This window comes from Chroicocephalus ridibundus, chromosome 2 (genome assembly GCF_963924245.1).
Source record: "Chroicocephalus ridibundus chromosome 2, bChrRid1.1, whole genome shotgun sequence".
Taxonomy (NCBI): Eukaryota; Metazoa; Chordata; class Aves; order Charadriiformes; family Laridae; genus Chroicocephalus; species Chroicocephalus ridibundus.
Window position 1 is genome coordinate 145,087,567 of NC_086285.1, and position 16,552 is coordinate 145,104,118.

The following is a 16,552-nucleotide window of genomic DNA, read 5'->3' on the forward strand; positions in this document are numbered from 1 at the left end:
ACATACTCGCCACCTGCGCGTATGGCCTGTGACAGGCTGTGATATATCGTCACAGGACAAGAGGCCACAGATCCATCTGAAGGAGCTGTCAACATTTTAAACCTCAAATATAGAGCCGAAATGATTTATTACCACAACCCACGAAATAAAACAATCTCTCGAGGTGAGTGTCTGGGCAGCCAGTAATAACTCCAAGTTTATTAAGAGACAGGCAAACGAGAAAAAAGAAGCAGAAGTGAAATGAATTTCCATCTCCAGCTCAGCTTCTGCACTTGAACAGCTACACGCAGTGACTACACACAACAGCCACGTGAACTACTGAGTTACGGAAGGAGTATTACATTTGAGCTTTCATTGACTATTGCCACCCAGCTCTTCTCTATAAAGTCAAAACAAGATCAATATTGTAGTTAATAATCTCAACTAATCTTGCAAAACGTTTTTGTCCATAAACAACAATATTGGAAATAAATAAAAAACCTTTAAGAAGTGCTGACGGAAATAAAAAGGATTAAACTGAAGCAATTACATACACTTCCTATTAAGCAGACCAAATCTACATGTGGTGGCTTCTTATGTTCCTTACTCCAGCAGACCCAAAAATACTACAGTAATTTCAGTTTGTCAGGAAATACTTCAGGTAACTAAGTACATATTTAATCAGATTTTACTGCACCGTCAAACAGGCTCGTGTCCCATGACACACAACTCAGGGCTGAGACAGGGAAGGCTGTGGGAGCATGGGATCCTGTGTTGCAGATTTCAGAGGTACAGTTCCTCCAGCAGCATCAACCAAGCTACATCCACGCTGATGCCAAGGAGAAGTCCCACCTCCCCCCTTCTTTTCCCATGACCATGCATTCCCCCTGCTACCCTCATGCCAACAGCTAGTACCAGTTAGCCCAATCAGGGGCCTGGCAGGAGAATAACCCCATTTAAAAAAAAACAACAAAGAAATGTAATGCCAGCACAAGGAGACTTCATACTACACAGCCACTTGGATACAGGCACTCTAACTTCTTCCAGAGAGCTGCACGTTTACATATATCATTTAATGCTTACCCTAGTGTCACGGATTTCCCTAATGCATGCGTCAGATCTGCTGATCCCATGTGGATGTCTCTAACGCCCACGTAGCACTTTAGGCAGCTGTGACGGGCAGCCATGCCAAGCACCTCATGTTTAGGGGCTCTTGAAAGGGCATCTCACTCTTTCAGCTCCTGATGGTCCGTGAGGCTTAAGGGGATGAAAAATACTCCCCAAAAATCAATTCAGTTCAGCTTTCCCAGCGTGTTGCCAGGCAGATGAGACCTGATGCAGTTATAGACCCTTGCAGAGGTAAAAAAGACGACTTCCTTTTCAAAACCTAACAAAAAGGGTGAAATGACCTCAAGGAAAGGGGAAGGGAAAGAGCCTCCACATGAAGTCCTGAATCCACTGAATCACAGCCAGGACAGCCCATTTGCTGGCAATGGAGGGAGAAAATGGTTTCTGATATTTAAAAAAAAATGTAGTGAAAATGGGGGTGTACAGAAGAATTTAACTCTTGGGAAAATGAAGGTTGGCAGCAACACACAACCCATAGTTACCCATTACCTGCTCCAAAGCCTCAATGAAGCATCTCTCTTATGAGGAAAGGCTGAGAGAACTGGGTCTGTTTAGCCTGGGGAAGAGAAGACTGAGAGGGGATCTCATCAATGCTTATAAATACCTAAAGGGTGGGTGTCAAGAGGATGGGGCCAGGCTCTTTTCAGTGGTGCCCGGCAACAGGACAAGGGGCAACGAACACAAGCTAGAACACAGGAAATTCCATCTCAACATTAGGAAAAAATTCTTTACTAAGAGTGTAACAAAGCACTGGAACAGGCTGCCCAGAGGGGTGGTGGTGTCTCCATCTCTGGAGATATTCAAAACCCGCCTGGACGTGTGCCTGTGCAACCTGCTCTAGGTGACCCTGCTCTGGCAGGGGGGTTGGACTAGATGATCTCTGAAGGTCCTTTCCAACCCCTACCATTCTGTGATTCTGTGTGATTCTGTAACTCTAGAAGTAAATGGAAGCACAGAAAACCAGTCTCGCCTGCTGATACTCAAGCAACACTGAAAAATGGTTCAGGTCTTCCACAAAAACTACCGGGCTTAAAACACAGCAGTCCTCACACAACCAACCCAAGAAGTGCAGGAACAGGGCTGGGATGTTTTGCAAGCAAACCGATAACCCCACTGTAACGTGCAGGTGGGTGTCCCCATGCCAAGGGAGTTCCCTGTTGCTGCCTTCCCCCAGCTGCTCTGCAAGCACTGCCAGCCCCAGGGCCCTAACTCCCAAACCCACAGTAACCCTTGGCTCCACACTCTTGTGTTGCATAAGGGATTCCAGCTCTGGTCCCCGAAAGCACCACCACCAGCCATCAGCCAGGAATTCTGCTGCTCCAGGGACCTGAGCACAGGAATTCACAGATTTCCTTCCCTCTGAGAACATGGGGCTGAGAAATGCCTCCTGCCATCTGGACATCTACCCAGTAGCAAATGCTGAATCCAGAGGGGAAAGTTTTGGGGACCTTCGCCAGGCTATGACCTGCTACCGGGCTGCTCGCAGAGAAAGGACAGCAGTTAGTTGCAAGCCATTTTATGCACAATTTATACCAACACTTTGCATCGTAAAAACGTGGTTTGCCTCTTATGCAGCGAAAACCAATAATGTTGAGTATCCTCCCATGCCTCCTAGTTTGTGAAGCAAAAAGCAGGGAAAAGGTAAAGGGTTTAATCAACCTCCAATTCATTTTTATTGTTAGCAGATGCTTCAACTTGCTAGTTCTCAGGGGCCTCCTCAGTCTGTCTTTTGCAGTTGCCCCAATACGTTGTCAGCACTGACAGCGACAGAAACACCGATGACAAAACCCAGCGATGCTGTAGTGCAGAACAGCACAGCTCTCTGCCCCGTTCCCACTCAGAAAGGACTGTGTGGAGGGGGAAGCCAGGGCAGTGTGGGCTGAGCAGCGGGGTGAAGAAAGAGCAGGTGTCAGCAGCGAACAAGAGTTGGAAGGGGGCTCTTCAGAGGACGGTGAGGAGAGGCTGAAATTATTACCCCGGCTCTCTCCAAGCCCATTTGTTCCTAGACCCCATCATGGTGCTGCACGGCAGGCACTTACCTTGTGTGTGCTGTACCAAGGGCCAGAGAGGGGCCCGCTCCCGGTGCCTGGCCCCCCAAAGGATACATTCCAGGATGCCCACTCCAAAACAGGGAGGATGCCCATGTCCTTGCCCTGAGGCCCCAGCCACTGGCCATGCCACGCACTGTCACACCAGTGAGTACAGGTGGCTGTGAGGAGAGGCAAGCAGGAGAGGGACGTGGCACTCGCTTCCTGGTGTGAGAAAGGCTGCTCGCGTGGGGCACTCCGCACGCAGGTGTGTGCAGCCGAGGGCTGCGGCTGCCGGTGGGCACCGGGAGACCCTCAGCTTGGGGGTGTTTGTAGCACAGGAGAGGAAGGGGATCTTGACAGAAGGTTTTTCTGCTCCTTCCCAGGGCATTCAGGTGCCTTTTTTTCTCTCTCTGACTTCCCGATGCCCCACCCTGCTCTGAAAAGGCAGCCTGGGAATTTAACTCCTTCAAATCAGAGCCTAAATCTAATGGTCAGTTATTAATTCCTCACTGCTAAGTTGCAAGAGTTGGAAGTAGTTGCTCCCTTATGCATATAGTCACTTGCATAAATTCTTACTTCTGTCATGTATTCTTCACCTGTAAGTATTTCCTGAATAGTTTCTTTGCAGAGATTTCAGGCAATGGATTTGTTCCCAGGCTGTGGCTTTATCCTTTCATTCTGTTAGTTTTGATTTGGTCACTTAAGCTCTCCTGGGGAAAACAACAACTAAAAAAGCTCCTTAAAAGGGAGAGTAGGGCTAGCAAGGTGTGAGCTTGGCAGAATTACCTTGGAGACAGAAATAGGCTTCTAGAGAAGCACAGAGAGGAAGAACAGAGCCAACGGATCTTCAGGCTCTGGACAAGATCACTGATTGCAATCCAGAAAGTTCATACTGTACCTTGGAAGTATTGCGTTGTATTAGTTTATCCCATTGGTCAGCTGGGCTTGAAAATGTCCAAAGTCCTGACAATTAGTGTAGCAGACAAGGGTCTGCTGGGAGTCATTCTACTACCTGCTACAGCAGACTTTTCTCCTACTCTTGAGAAGAAGTGGGATTGATTGCTTTGTTCCAGTGGGACTGGTGGTCCTACCATCAGCATGATGCATCAAGAGAGAAGAGAAGTCAACATGGAGGAGAGCAGGCAGGGGACTGAGCTTCCAGCAGGCAAGGAGATATAATAGCTAATTGAAATGAGCAGCAGAGAGACCAATGATGATACAGACCCTCAGTATAATTAACTTGTTTGAAAATGGAAGGAACAAACAATTACAGGAAAGAAACCGAAGTTAAATTAATACTCTCCTACTTGACTACATAACCAATGCCTGCATTAGCCACAAGGATGTTATTTGAATCTAGACAGAAGGTGATACAAGAAAGGCAGAAGTGGCAAGTTAGTGCTTCAGTTAGATGATAATATAACACCCCAAAGTACAAAACCTTACCTTATAACAAGAAATGTTTTGTTCACATGTGTGGCCTAACTTGAAATACCAGTTTCTGTGATCGCAGCTCCAGTGAGTCCTCTGTAAATACTGGGGCTAGCTGGAGCCATGTATACATAGGTACACTGGAAAAAAACAGCTCCAATATTTCATGGCTATGTAAATTGCTGCAGACTATTTTTACAGCATTGCGTAATTATTCTCCGGAGTCTAAGCTTACATTTTAAAAAAAAAAAAAGTTTCTAGGCGATTTGGGTTATGGTCGCAAAAAAACCCTTTAAAGTGGAACTGGAGTGTAAACTGCTACAGTGATATTTGCCCGGTCTAGAGAGAGTTGAAACAATAGCTCAGAGGGAAGTGTGAATGGACCCATTCTTCTAACTGGAACACTAAACTGGAAGTCTGCTGACAATTTAAGTGTCAACATCAGCTACTTCAAGGCGGATCATTTTAGCAGAAACACCAGGCTAATGTTCTTATTTGTCATCCTCAATTTGCACTTGTTGGATAGCAGATCCTGGGGAGAAGAGGAAAAGCAGCAACTGCTTGTCAAAGGTTGCTGGGCTGAGGAAACTTCTCCCGTTCTTCTGCCTCCTTCATCCATAGTCACCTCTGCCCCAGCTCAAAATGGGGAGCAAAAAGATTGATGCTTCGCCAGGCTGGGGAAGTTTTTTTGCTAGCCAAAAGCCGCAGCGGTCCCCACCATCCTGCCAGTGACCTCTGCAGTATAGTTCTCTGTTGCCAAAAATGCACAAATTGGTAAGAGATTGAAAAGGAGTGTAAGGGGAGTGGGAGGAGAGGAGCAGCCCGAAATATCTCTTGAGGACAGTTCTTGTTGTTTTGCTTCATTCTTGTTGGTTCGCTGCCTAAAATACAAATGTGACTGTGGTTTTCTCTTGCATAAGAAAGCCATTGGAACAGGTTTTCTGTAATGTTGTCTACATGGAGCCATTGTTGAATTGCTTTTCAAGTTGATCTAGCAGTGATGGATTGCTGTTCCACACTGAGTCCAGATATGGCCATTTTGTCTAAACACGGCAGGGACCCTTATGGCATCCTTTATTTATTAAAAAACTCTGATTGTCTCGCCTGTATAAGAGTCCAAAGTTATTTAACTTTTCTTTACATTGTAAGCCAGCCCTATTAAGAAAGTAAATGGCATTTTGGAAACTCTTTCTGCTCAGTTACCACCCTCCATTATTAAAAACAACTTAGTATGTGCATTGCTGGTTTCAGGCAGAAAGTGCTGCTGAGGTGATTGGCATAAAGGTACTAAAGCCCTTGGGACTGCCACTTAAAATATCTGAGGAAATACTCCATGGAGTGGAGGCAGAAGATGGGTTCTGCACGGTGTTTTGACAGGGAACATTATTTCCAGTTTTCAGTGCTGCTCAGCTGTGCTGCAAGCTTCTGTCCAAAGTCGAGTTCTGTTTGAGGGTCCTTCAAAGTAGGAGTGTCCTCTGCCAGGTGGGCCAGCAGAATAGACTAGAGCTACTTCAAAACCTTGGAAATATAAGGTGGTTTCAGTGGGCACCACAATACATTAGCAAAACAGCACAGCAGAGATCCGGCACCAGACTCAAGGTCACATCACTGGGGATGCGTTCAGAATGAACCATGTATGATTCCTTGCATGTGTATTTTCGGTTGTTGTCCTTGTACTGTGGGGAATCAGGTAGATCAAGAAATACCTCAGGGAAAGTATCTTCAGAAAGGTGACCTGACTTGCTATTGCTGGCTGGCTGTCCTTAAGCCTGGTCAAAAAGCAACTGAATAAGAGTTTGTATTTGGATGTGGTGACTGGCCCACGTCAGAATCAGGACAGGACTGAGCCACTGCAATCCCTCACTCTCTCTAGATAGCACATAGCAGGAGGTACCACTGGTGAAGATGAAGTAGATGCTACTTGAGTTAGTTGCATTGCTAGAAAATCTCAAAGATGATTAAACTGAGTCATTTACGAGATGGCAGTCTTTGGCTCCTCCCGTTCTATTGACAGTCATTTTAGAGTAGAAAAGCAGGAGTTACACAGCCTGGGAAATGATATCCACCTGTGGAGACACAGGATACTATTGTGGGTTTTAGTTGCATGGATTCCCTTACTTTGATGCTGTATTTCTATCTCATAGACTTTGACCAAGCATGGGTCTCTATTAACAGAAGATGATGTTCTTCTGTTGGGTCACAAGGCTTTGCAGATTGCAATGGGTGCTTTGTCAACCTCGGGTTGAGATGATCTGGGAAGGTGGTTGATCCCTGTCCTCCCTGAACTCTGTTTTGTCTGATAGTAGGACCACATAAACCAACATGGTCATTATGCAGTTTCCTACCTCTAGTTGCTTTAGCCCCCAGAAGTCACCCATGGATAGCTTGATCTGGCACTAGGGTCACTTCATTTCAGATACTCAATATACTTGGGTGTCTGAAGAGGAAATAAGGTGGCCTTTCATGTTTGCTTGCCCATGTCCCATCGCTTCTCTGAGCTTACACTTCATCACTGTAGATGAACCACATGCTTAGCTGAGACAAGTACATAGCCTTTGTCACAGATACCAAGACCACCTAAGCCAAATGAAAAAGGTTATGGTTTCCTCCTCTGACAAAAAGGAAAACAGTCCTTCCTCTGGGGTATCTAAGTGTTTCTACCACCATCTGCTCTCCACTGTGAGGACAGAGTTCATGTGATGAGAAGTTCACTGCTGGGATGGATGGTCCCTGCTGGGTGATACTGGAGAAACGTGAAGGCCTTACTTTGATCTGCTACTCAGAGGACATGGCTGCTAGTGCTCGATTAGTGCAAACAGTGCTAAGCTTGTGCAGTATTATCAGACATATTTCTAAGTTAAATGTCCACTGGCAGAGTTTTGCTGGGTCAGTTACTGTAAGACCATACCTGAACCTGTGAGCTGGGGAATCTGCCTCAGGTGGGTTGCAGACAAGGGTATACTGTGGAGTCTTAGTGCAGGAAAACTTGTGGAAGATGTGTACAGTCAGTCTGTTGATTTGTACAAGCAGCTTTCATCTCCCTTCCCCCAGCATCTTTACAAGTTCATGGTGCAAGTATGTACTACTCCATGTGCTAGCAATTACAGTCATGACTGCAAGTTGCTTTCCATCCTGAAGTCTACAAATGTACAAAAACCAGGAGTCCTGGAATCAAGATGTACATTACAGACCCTGGAGAAGGCTTTTGTCCTTCCTTTCTGGATGGTGGATCAGTGAGAGATTTGTAGACTTCGGACATTTTCATTTTTGCCATTTTGAATCTACCAATTTAGGCTTAATCCTGATCCTTTTAAAATCAATGGCTAAGGTCCCACTGACTTCAAAAGAGACGGCCTGAGCTCTCAAATACTTTAAAGAACAATTTAAAACAAACAAACCTAAGATGGATAAGAATTGCGTTTTCTCTCTCTATTAGGCATGCAACTTATTTTCTCCAAATGTAAACGTTACCTGGAGAGCTAAGCAGCGATGTGTTTTTTATTATTTCTTCAGGAGGCTACGGTACCCAAAGTATATTCCATACATACTTCTTCATTTAGGAGCCAAACATAGCTATGTAAAGTGAGCAGCTTGTTTACAGTAGGCCCTTATGGCTTGCTATCAAATTAGTGGCAAATCAGGACTGTAGTAAACAGAGGTCAAAGATCAAACCCACAATTTCACATAAAATTCCAGACCATGTACACAAAATTTAAAATGCAAAATCTTCAAATCACAAGACCATCAACTGCTCTTAAAACTAATCAAAAGCAGGATAAGGACTGGAGGAAATGAAATTTAAACATGATTTTAATCCAAATTTTAATGGAACAGCTACATCATGGATATCTTTTAAACCATGACAGCTGACTCTATGCTACTTATTCTCACTTGCCATGAAACAAGGTTTTGGTACATCTCACTCACTATTCATACATGCCATTTTGCTTCTTTTTCTCCAATTTGAAATGAAGATAAAATAAATTACAGGAGAAGTGTTACCACCTAAGACTTCACAGTGGCTGTGTTTCCGCTACAGCCCATGGTAGTTTTGTGTCACTCCTTTTTAGTGCAGTGATTCTCTGTACTAGCAGAATGGGGAACGGTAAGATCCCACTTGCTCCATTTTGTGCTGGAAGGACTGTGTTTGAACACAGACAGGTCCCTTGGCTGACGGTCCCTTCCTTACCTGGAGGCCAGTGGCCACATCAGTGTCTCACAAGAGATCCAGGACCACGCCAGTTCCATACGTGTGCGTTAGACTAATCCCCAGTCTGAAGTGGTCTGGGAGGAATCCTTTTTCTGGACTCAACAAAGGGAAAATAAGAATGCAGACTCATTAAAACCGAAACTTATTTGTTTAACAAAGATTTGGTTACTGAATGCCACCAGATGTCAGCATACACTATATGATTAAAAGCAAGTGTCTAAGATCTCTGAGAAGTGAGCAGTGATAAAACTGCCTTCTGTCTCATGGAAATGATGTACTGGATCAGCTTTGCTGTGGGAAAAATTATGGCAGGGATTAGCTGGAAGAAATTGCCTGTGAGGCATGGCTCAAATATCTGCTCAATTCTTCCATCCTTGGGGGTGCCCATCTGCCTTCCCTTCACCCCTTCTCCCCATCTGCAGGCCTGTGAGAGGTCTGGATCAGCCCTGTCTCCAGTCTACATCCCCCCTGCGGTTTCCCAGCATGGGTACAAAAGACCTGAATCTTCCTCGGATCCAGGGCAAGGTGGGGGGAGCTTGCTGGTGATCCAGAGATTTGTTTTTCATATATGTAGTTTGGGAAGATACACCTCGACCCCAAACACCACCACAGTATCTGCTCTGCTGATGTAGGAACATGAGAACTCACCAGGGAGGTGGGCACAGAGAGTGGTTGGTGATGACTGACTTAGGGAAAAAAATATCAGCAGCAGGAAAATTGTGGTGTGATATTTTTTTTCCTGACGTAGAGTTTCCCATTATGGCAAACAGCAGAAAGCCAAAGCTGTAGTTTGGATCAACCAGTTGAACAAGTTTTAGACTCAGAACAAGTTTTAGACTATAATCTATGTATGTGAGGGCTTTATTTTCTCCTAGTGAAATCAATGACACAGCTCTTCAGAGTAAGGGCAAGCCTTTGGGAACCTTCAGCCAGGCTTCTTCCCTGTCTCTTCTTCCCTGTTTTATGGAAGGACCTGTAATAGGACCAAACATGCCCACTCTATGTCCTGATGGCTTGATGATTTAAATTTTGCTACAGCTGGGCACACATTGTACGTTTTCCTTTTCCTCCAGCCATATGCACCTTTTAAAGCAGCTAAAGCAACACGGCTTTGTAGTGTAGCCCTGGCCTGAAAGGCCCTTTCAAACTGTTTTTCTTAATGAACATGTACAGAGCTGAAGTCATTATTCTGCCACTGTAAATTTTGACCTGAATCTGCCACTGTCCACACACATCCCAAGAAGTCAGAGAACACTGAGCTATCAGAAAGTACAAATACAAAATAGCCAGAGCCCAAGGGACAGGCAAGCAAGGTGACATTCCTCTGGAGCTGGGAGTCAAAATGCCATACAGCTGAGTTTTCCAGCACATGTCCTCTTTTTCTCTCTTGGAGATTTAATTTAGTTTTAAGGATTTTGCTGTGTTTGGCTGACTTTCTGGGCGTACAGCAGCTTTGGTTGAAGGTCCAGCACAATAGCTCCAAGTGCACTGGCACCCCTCCAGACTTCACAGCCGTGGCTACTGTGCTGCAGCAGCTAAATTCTGCTGCAGGCACGTGCTGTTGTCACCACGCACCAACACAGCAGGTCTGATGCTTTGGGGCAGCTTCAGAGGTCGCACGTTCGTAGGGAAGGCACAAAAAGCACAGTGCTTCTGGACACTATCAACGCTGTTGCCTACGTGCTACTCAGCTGCTTTGCTCCTGCCCAGCCAGTCTGGTGCATCCCGCAAGCATCAGATGTCCAAACCAGAGGCACATGTATGCAGACCATCTGTGCTGCAAGCTCACCGCACGTGTGGATGCAGTAACACCATGGAACATCAGGCAATCCAAGGGCAAAACATCCATCATGTCTTTCAATCGCGTCCACGGCATGAGGTCTGTTTGCACCAATTGAGTCTCACCTAAAGAAGGGCACGTCCTGCCTGTGTCTTCTGTTAGTGGCCCAGCAGTAAGGCTAGGGGACAAGAAGTCATGAGATTGTCTGGGGAGTGCTTGAGTGCCCGTTTAGCCTGTTTAACCTGGTTGTAGCTATGGTTTGGGGAATCCCCCCAGCTTTGAAAGGGATAAGGCGAGCACCTCGCTTCAAATCAGTGGAATATCCTTAAACAGGATTTGGGTGCCTGTGTGCCTTTGAAGATCTGACCTGTGCCGCAGAAACCTTATTCCACTGAATAGCCCATTGACTTCAGAGGAAGGAAACTGCATATTATAAAATCTGTATTCCAAAACCACAGTGAAACCAGCCCTGGAGCCAGATGCTTTATGTATTACAGCCTTGACAACGCTTACATATGGTGGCAGTGAACTGAAACAGAGTATGATAAGGTCTGATCTGGATTGGATCTGTTTGGGGGGAAAAAAAAGTGATTTAAAAATAAAAATTATGGTATTTTGGTAAATCCATAAAATCCTTGCAATATTAAACATAAAATCTAAAATAACCTGAGGCAACCTCCAGAATAACTGGACTGAGAAAGCACTGGTTTCTTCCCTCCAAGAAATAAATTGTTAACATGAATATCACATGTGTTTGTGCGTGTGTGAGTGTACTGGGAGCAAAAGAAGAGCTCAAATATGTTTAATAACCAGTCAATTGATATCACAAAGCTTGTATATACGCAGTATTGCTTGTTAAAATATTTGGGCAATTGGAAACAAGCTTTCTTCACATTACAAAGGACAAAAACTTTTTATGCCTTTGCGTTTTAAATTAAGATTCAATAGGTTTATTTCCTTAGAAGTTCTGTTTTCATAAATGTACCACTTCGCCTTCTAAGAACAGATAAGATATCCTGATTATAAACTAGCTTTTATAAATGCCAAAGATCAAAGCCCTATGTTTTTCGCTTCAACTACAGCAGTACTCACTACACTGTTTTGGAAATGCTGCTTTCATCCCTGTAAAACCATCCAAGCAAACAAAACCTGTACAGATCTTCAGAGGTGGAGATAAACTCTTTGGGTTATTTGGACAGCACAACAGTAAATAATAATAAATCAAGAACATGGTGATAGATTTCTTTCGCAGAGAACATCTTCACTGAGGTGTATTGACACAGATGTTTCCTGAGAGAGCAAGCAGAGCTCCCCGAAGCATTTGGTGCAGAAATGCAGAAGTTTGCTTTGGTGAGGAATACTATTGCGGTATAAGTAAACAGGATTTTTCAGGGGTACCTGTTGGGGGAGGAGGTGTTACGTTTTCTTCAGGCAAATGATGAATTTTAAGTACTTCACTGAAGAAGCAGATAACTGCATTAGTGGAGAAAATCCATATTTTGCCTGTGATTTGGGGTTTTTCTAGACCTTGACGGTTTTGTTAGAATATGTATTCAAGTTCTTAAAAACAATTCATGTAGAAAATACCTCCATCAGGGATGCTCCATGACTTTTAACTTCCTCTGGGGCAAGTATTTCTGTTCTTGCCAGAAATTACGTTCCTTATTTAGAGTCTGTAGAACATTCCTTCCCCTATTTATTATATTTTTTACCATATTATAATAATTTTAAGATGAATAGATCTTTTTTTTTTACCTCTAACTGCGTGACAGTGTCCCTTTTTCAACTTAGACATGAGGAACTGATCTTACTTCTGAAAATACCTTTTTTATTATTAGAAAGCCATTTGCGATACAGAGTTTACAGACTGTTTATTATAGTTTTGAACACGATGGAAGGAAAAAAAGAACGGTATAAATTGAAATCAAGCTCTACCAGACAAGGAAACATATTATATAAGGAAAAGATTTACAGGATTTCAATCAAGAGTGGCTTATGTGTGTAACACATGGGGAGGTTTCAGTTTGGTTGTTGCGGATCCTCCAATTCCTCATCCAGCCTTTGCACATGTGGAATAAATGGATTCCACCCAAATCTCAAGCATGCAAGGTTCTCCTTTGCCCTGTAATATACTCTCCTAAGCGGAATAGGTTTGGCGGGTTTCTCCTAAAGGTCGGTGATCAAATCCCAGATGCATGTGTGGGTGGGGAGAGCCCATTTCCAGTCCATAGCGGAACAGGTTTTTTCAACTATTAGCAGAGTTTCATGCAGAAACCTACTCATCTCTTTATAAATCAACTGCAGCAATTCTTGTTATTTAAATAAGCACGGTGTGCACAGATACCTTCACTTATTGCCATGGTTATATAGATCAGGTTTGTATCCACCAGTTTGCTAGCTCAGGACTTGTGCAACTGAAACGTACGACAGAAATGTGGAGATTGGCTTTATAAATAGTTGAGATACAGATAGAAACTGTAAGCCAGAGGGGATTTTAGGTCTATGACGTTTTGAAGAAGTTTTATTTTTTCCCTTTTTCCTTGAGGGTGATTTAGATTCTCTTTGAGAAATGGTATTTTGAAGTTTGAAGGCTTTAACATGTTTCCTTTAACTTTTTACACTGAATGCAAGCTGTGTTTGCCATTTCTGTAAAGTCTTGTCTCATCCCCCTGTCTTTTCTATTTTTGTGTTATCCTTCAGGATGAATCTTTTGTATGTGTACACCCTTTCTTTTCCCCTCTGTTCTGGGATATGGGAATGGCAAAGTAGGGATTATGCCATTAAGCCTGTGGTGGACTTCTAAGATTGCATTTATTTAACCTGTACAGCTCCTGAGTTTGCTACTTTTGAAAATCCAAATGTAGACAAAAACGATTAAAAAAGAAGAAGAAAAAAATGTTATAATTGCTTGCTGAAAAGATTGCAGAATTAGCTTGGGAGACAAGAAATCCCAATGGACAGGCAGGCACCATGTCACAGCCCTTCCCAGTCCAGACACACATGCCCATTCCTGGTGGCAGGAGGAAAGAGGGATTTGGGACACACTGTCTTTCAGCCTTCAGCTGGGATCGCTGTGTGGCAGCTTCTGCTAGAGCCTGCTGGAGAGGCTGCCCTGGCACGCTGCAGAGCTGTATGGTGCTGGGGATGCGGCTTGGACTCTAACTTTCATCGGTATGGTAGTGCTGCACAGACATTCAGGTCAAAGTGGGCTGAAATAACCTTTAGCTATTTTTGCCTTACCTATCACTGAACGTGAACTTCCTACCACTAGCAGTCATAGCACTGGTAAGGCTGCTTGGAAAATGAATGCTTATTTATTTGCAACAGTGCTTTTTCTTGGTTTTTTTTATTAAACATAATAAAAAGCACAACTCAGTCTCAGGTTTCCAAATGAAGATTTGAAAATTGTCCAGGAAGGAACATCTTGCCACAGATAGGACAAAAAAGAATGAAGGAAAGCAAATTTTTCATTTGAAAAATGACATTTTTCATCTGAATTTGAAAATTTAAATTAATTTTTCATTTGAAAAATTTCAATGGAAAACATATTTGCCAGGCATTTTAGCTTTTTCAGGTCACCCATCAGCCTCGGATATGGCTTGCAAGTGTTCCCTGTGTAGATACATCAGTGGTTTTAAATAGCATGTTGCAAGTATCAAGCTTTTGTAATAAATTAGTTCAGTACCAGTAGCTCAATTTTGTGTTGTCTGAAGATGTGACTACAGATTCCTCTAATCCCCATACTTTCAACAAAGAAGGGTGTATTTGGTGTCTGTTATTGTAAAAAATTTGCATTCTGGTAGCACCTACAATTCCCCAGCACAGACCAAGACTCCAGTGTACAAACATGACAAAACGATAATTCTTTCCCCTGATAATGATTTTCACATGGAGACCAACAGCAGCTTCTTTTTGCTCTGCGCGGTTTGATTCAATGCTCCAAGGTACTGAAAGCAGCTACTTCGAAATCATGTTAGATCTCTGCGTGCGGTCACATTATAAGCAGTTTGTTTGTTTAGGATTCCCCATGTGTAGCATACCGTCTGGTGGTGCGTGCTTATTTTCCGGCACATGCTGATGCTGCTGAACTGTCAGAGAAAAATTCCTTCCTTCGCAAATGTAGAGTTATCTTTGAAGTGGTTCATTGTGAGCTTCTTCTCGGTAAAATTCTGTGTTATAGTAACCACAAGGGAAAAAATACACAGGAATTGAAAGGGAGGTGGTTTTAAACAAAGTAAAGCGAAAGCTCCTCTAAGGATGGCTCAAGACTTGTGCCCCTACATAGCCTAAACTCTTACCCACCGTTTATTCTTCCTATTTATCCAAAGGAGAATAATGACAGACAAAGACTTTCAAGTGAGTAGAGGTTTCATAGGTTTTCATTTTGGGTAGTTCATACAGCAATGCTACATTGCTGTATGTCCTCCCCTGCTACAGCCGGGGGACCTGGCTTTGTAGGAGCTTTGTACACCTCCTCTTGAAATTTTCCCTTTGAGGCACTCCATCCAGACACCGAAGGCTCTGAAATCACTGTCTGCTTTCCACAGGACCTTTAGTGCTGCAACATGGAGTTAAATAACAGGGATGAATATGAAGCAAGCCCACGTGTTGTGCTGAACCAAAAGAAAGCCCTCTGTCCAGAGTGGTCTTCCTGCCATCTGCGATGTCAAGGACTGCCCCTAATTTGCCACCTTTCAATGTTTGAAATTTCTCAATTCAAAAGATAGTCCACATTTCCTCTGCTCATCTCTCAATTATACAAACTTTGTCCTTGAACAAAAGCTGATCCTAAGGGATGTGTCTGGTCCTGAGGTTTCACGGATGACTTACAGCAACCTAACGGGGACTGCTACTGGAAGGATTTTCCTTTTCTCCAGATCCCTCTTGCCCTGGCCCCAGCTGCACGCTCCCCTCCTCGCGTTTCAGCTCTTGCAATCCTGCAGCCCTGTGGAAAATCAGAGACATAAGCCACTCTTGCTGAAGACTTTTTTTTTACTTTTTTTTCCCCTCTGGGTTAGTTTTATAGATTTTCTGCTTACAGTTACCCTTATCTTGATGTAAAAATCTGCTACTTCACCCTATAAAATATGCACACTCTACAGTATGCAAAAATAACATGTTACTTCAAGTTTGCTTAAGAATCTGGTGCGAGAAGTCCCACGACCACCACCTCTCACCAAGGCCCTTTGTAAAGTGCTGGAGCATGTGCACGGGGTGCCTGAAGAGATATGAGCAGAGAACTGAACACTTTGGCATGACCTGGGAATAATTAACCTAATCTGAAATACAACCAACCATCCTTTGGTATTTAACTTTTCCTTATATATAATTAAACCATAGGCTTCCATTTAAATTTTAAATTAACAGTGCTTGTAGGTGCTATTTTTGCTTTCTTCATAGCTGCCTAAAGGCAGGAAGCCAATTGAACCCTTGCTTTTTGGAGCAACAGAATTTTAAATAGTGGAGCCTCCAAGCCTGCACAATGTTTTGCCATATTTATCCTTGCCTAAAAGCACTGAATGCCCGTGCCCAGTCGCAGAACTAAGCATATACAGCCTGTTAATTGACACTTTCCTACTCTGATCTTGGTTGCAGCCTGCCAAAGCTATTGGAAGAAGAGGGGGCATTTTACTTGTTTTGAGACTGTGAATGATCTAGTTCTCTGAAGGCCATTAATTTATTTATTTTAATTTAAAAAAAAAAGTTTGTTGGCACTTATAGCCAGCAAACCAAACCACACAGCATGCCTGCACCATGCCATTGGAATGATGCTGAGGGCTGGGGCTCAGCCCTGCCCCGGTGCGGTGCCTGCGGCTGAGTCACCCGCTGCCCGAGGAGCTCAGACGGGAGCGGGATCAGCCCAGTCCGCTGATGCTCGGCCTCCCAACAGCTGTCTCACAGGCCTTGTTTATGACGGGAAATTACACTGTGGTAGTCACCAGGAGTCCCGAGCAACATGTTCTAACATGATGTAATTTCCCAGTGTAAACCATC

General features: G+C 43.8%; 1 protein-coding gene across 1 annotated transcript in view; it reads right to left on the reverse strand.

Moving 5' to 3' along the window:
* Positions 1 to 3,558, reverse strand: part of NIPAL2 (NIPA like domain containing 2) — a 52,485-nt gene extending 48,927 nt beyond the window's left edge. Inside the window, 1 exon segment of the mRNA XM_063324035.1 lies at positions 3,147 to 3,558. Within this exon segment, the coding sequence (XP_063180105.1) occupies positions 3,147 to 3,251 (105 nt within the window). The 5' untranslated portion in view covers positions 3,252 to 3,558.
* Positions 3,559 to 16,552: the final 12,994 nt, after the last annotated feature.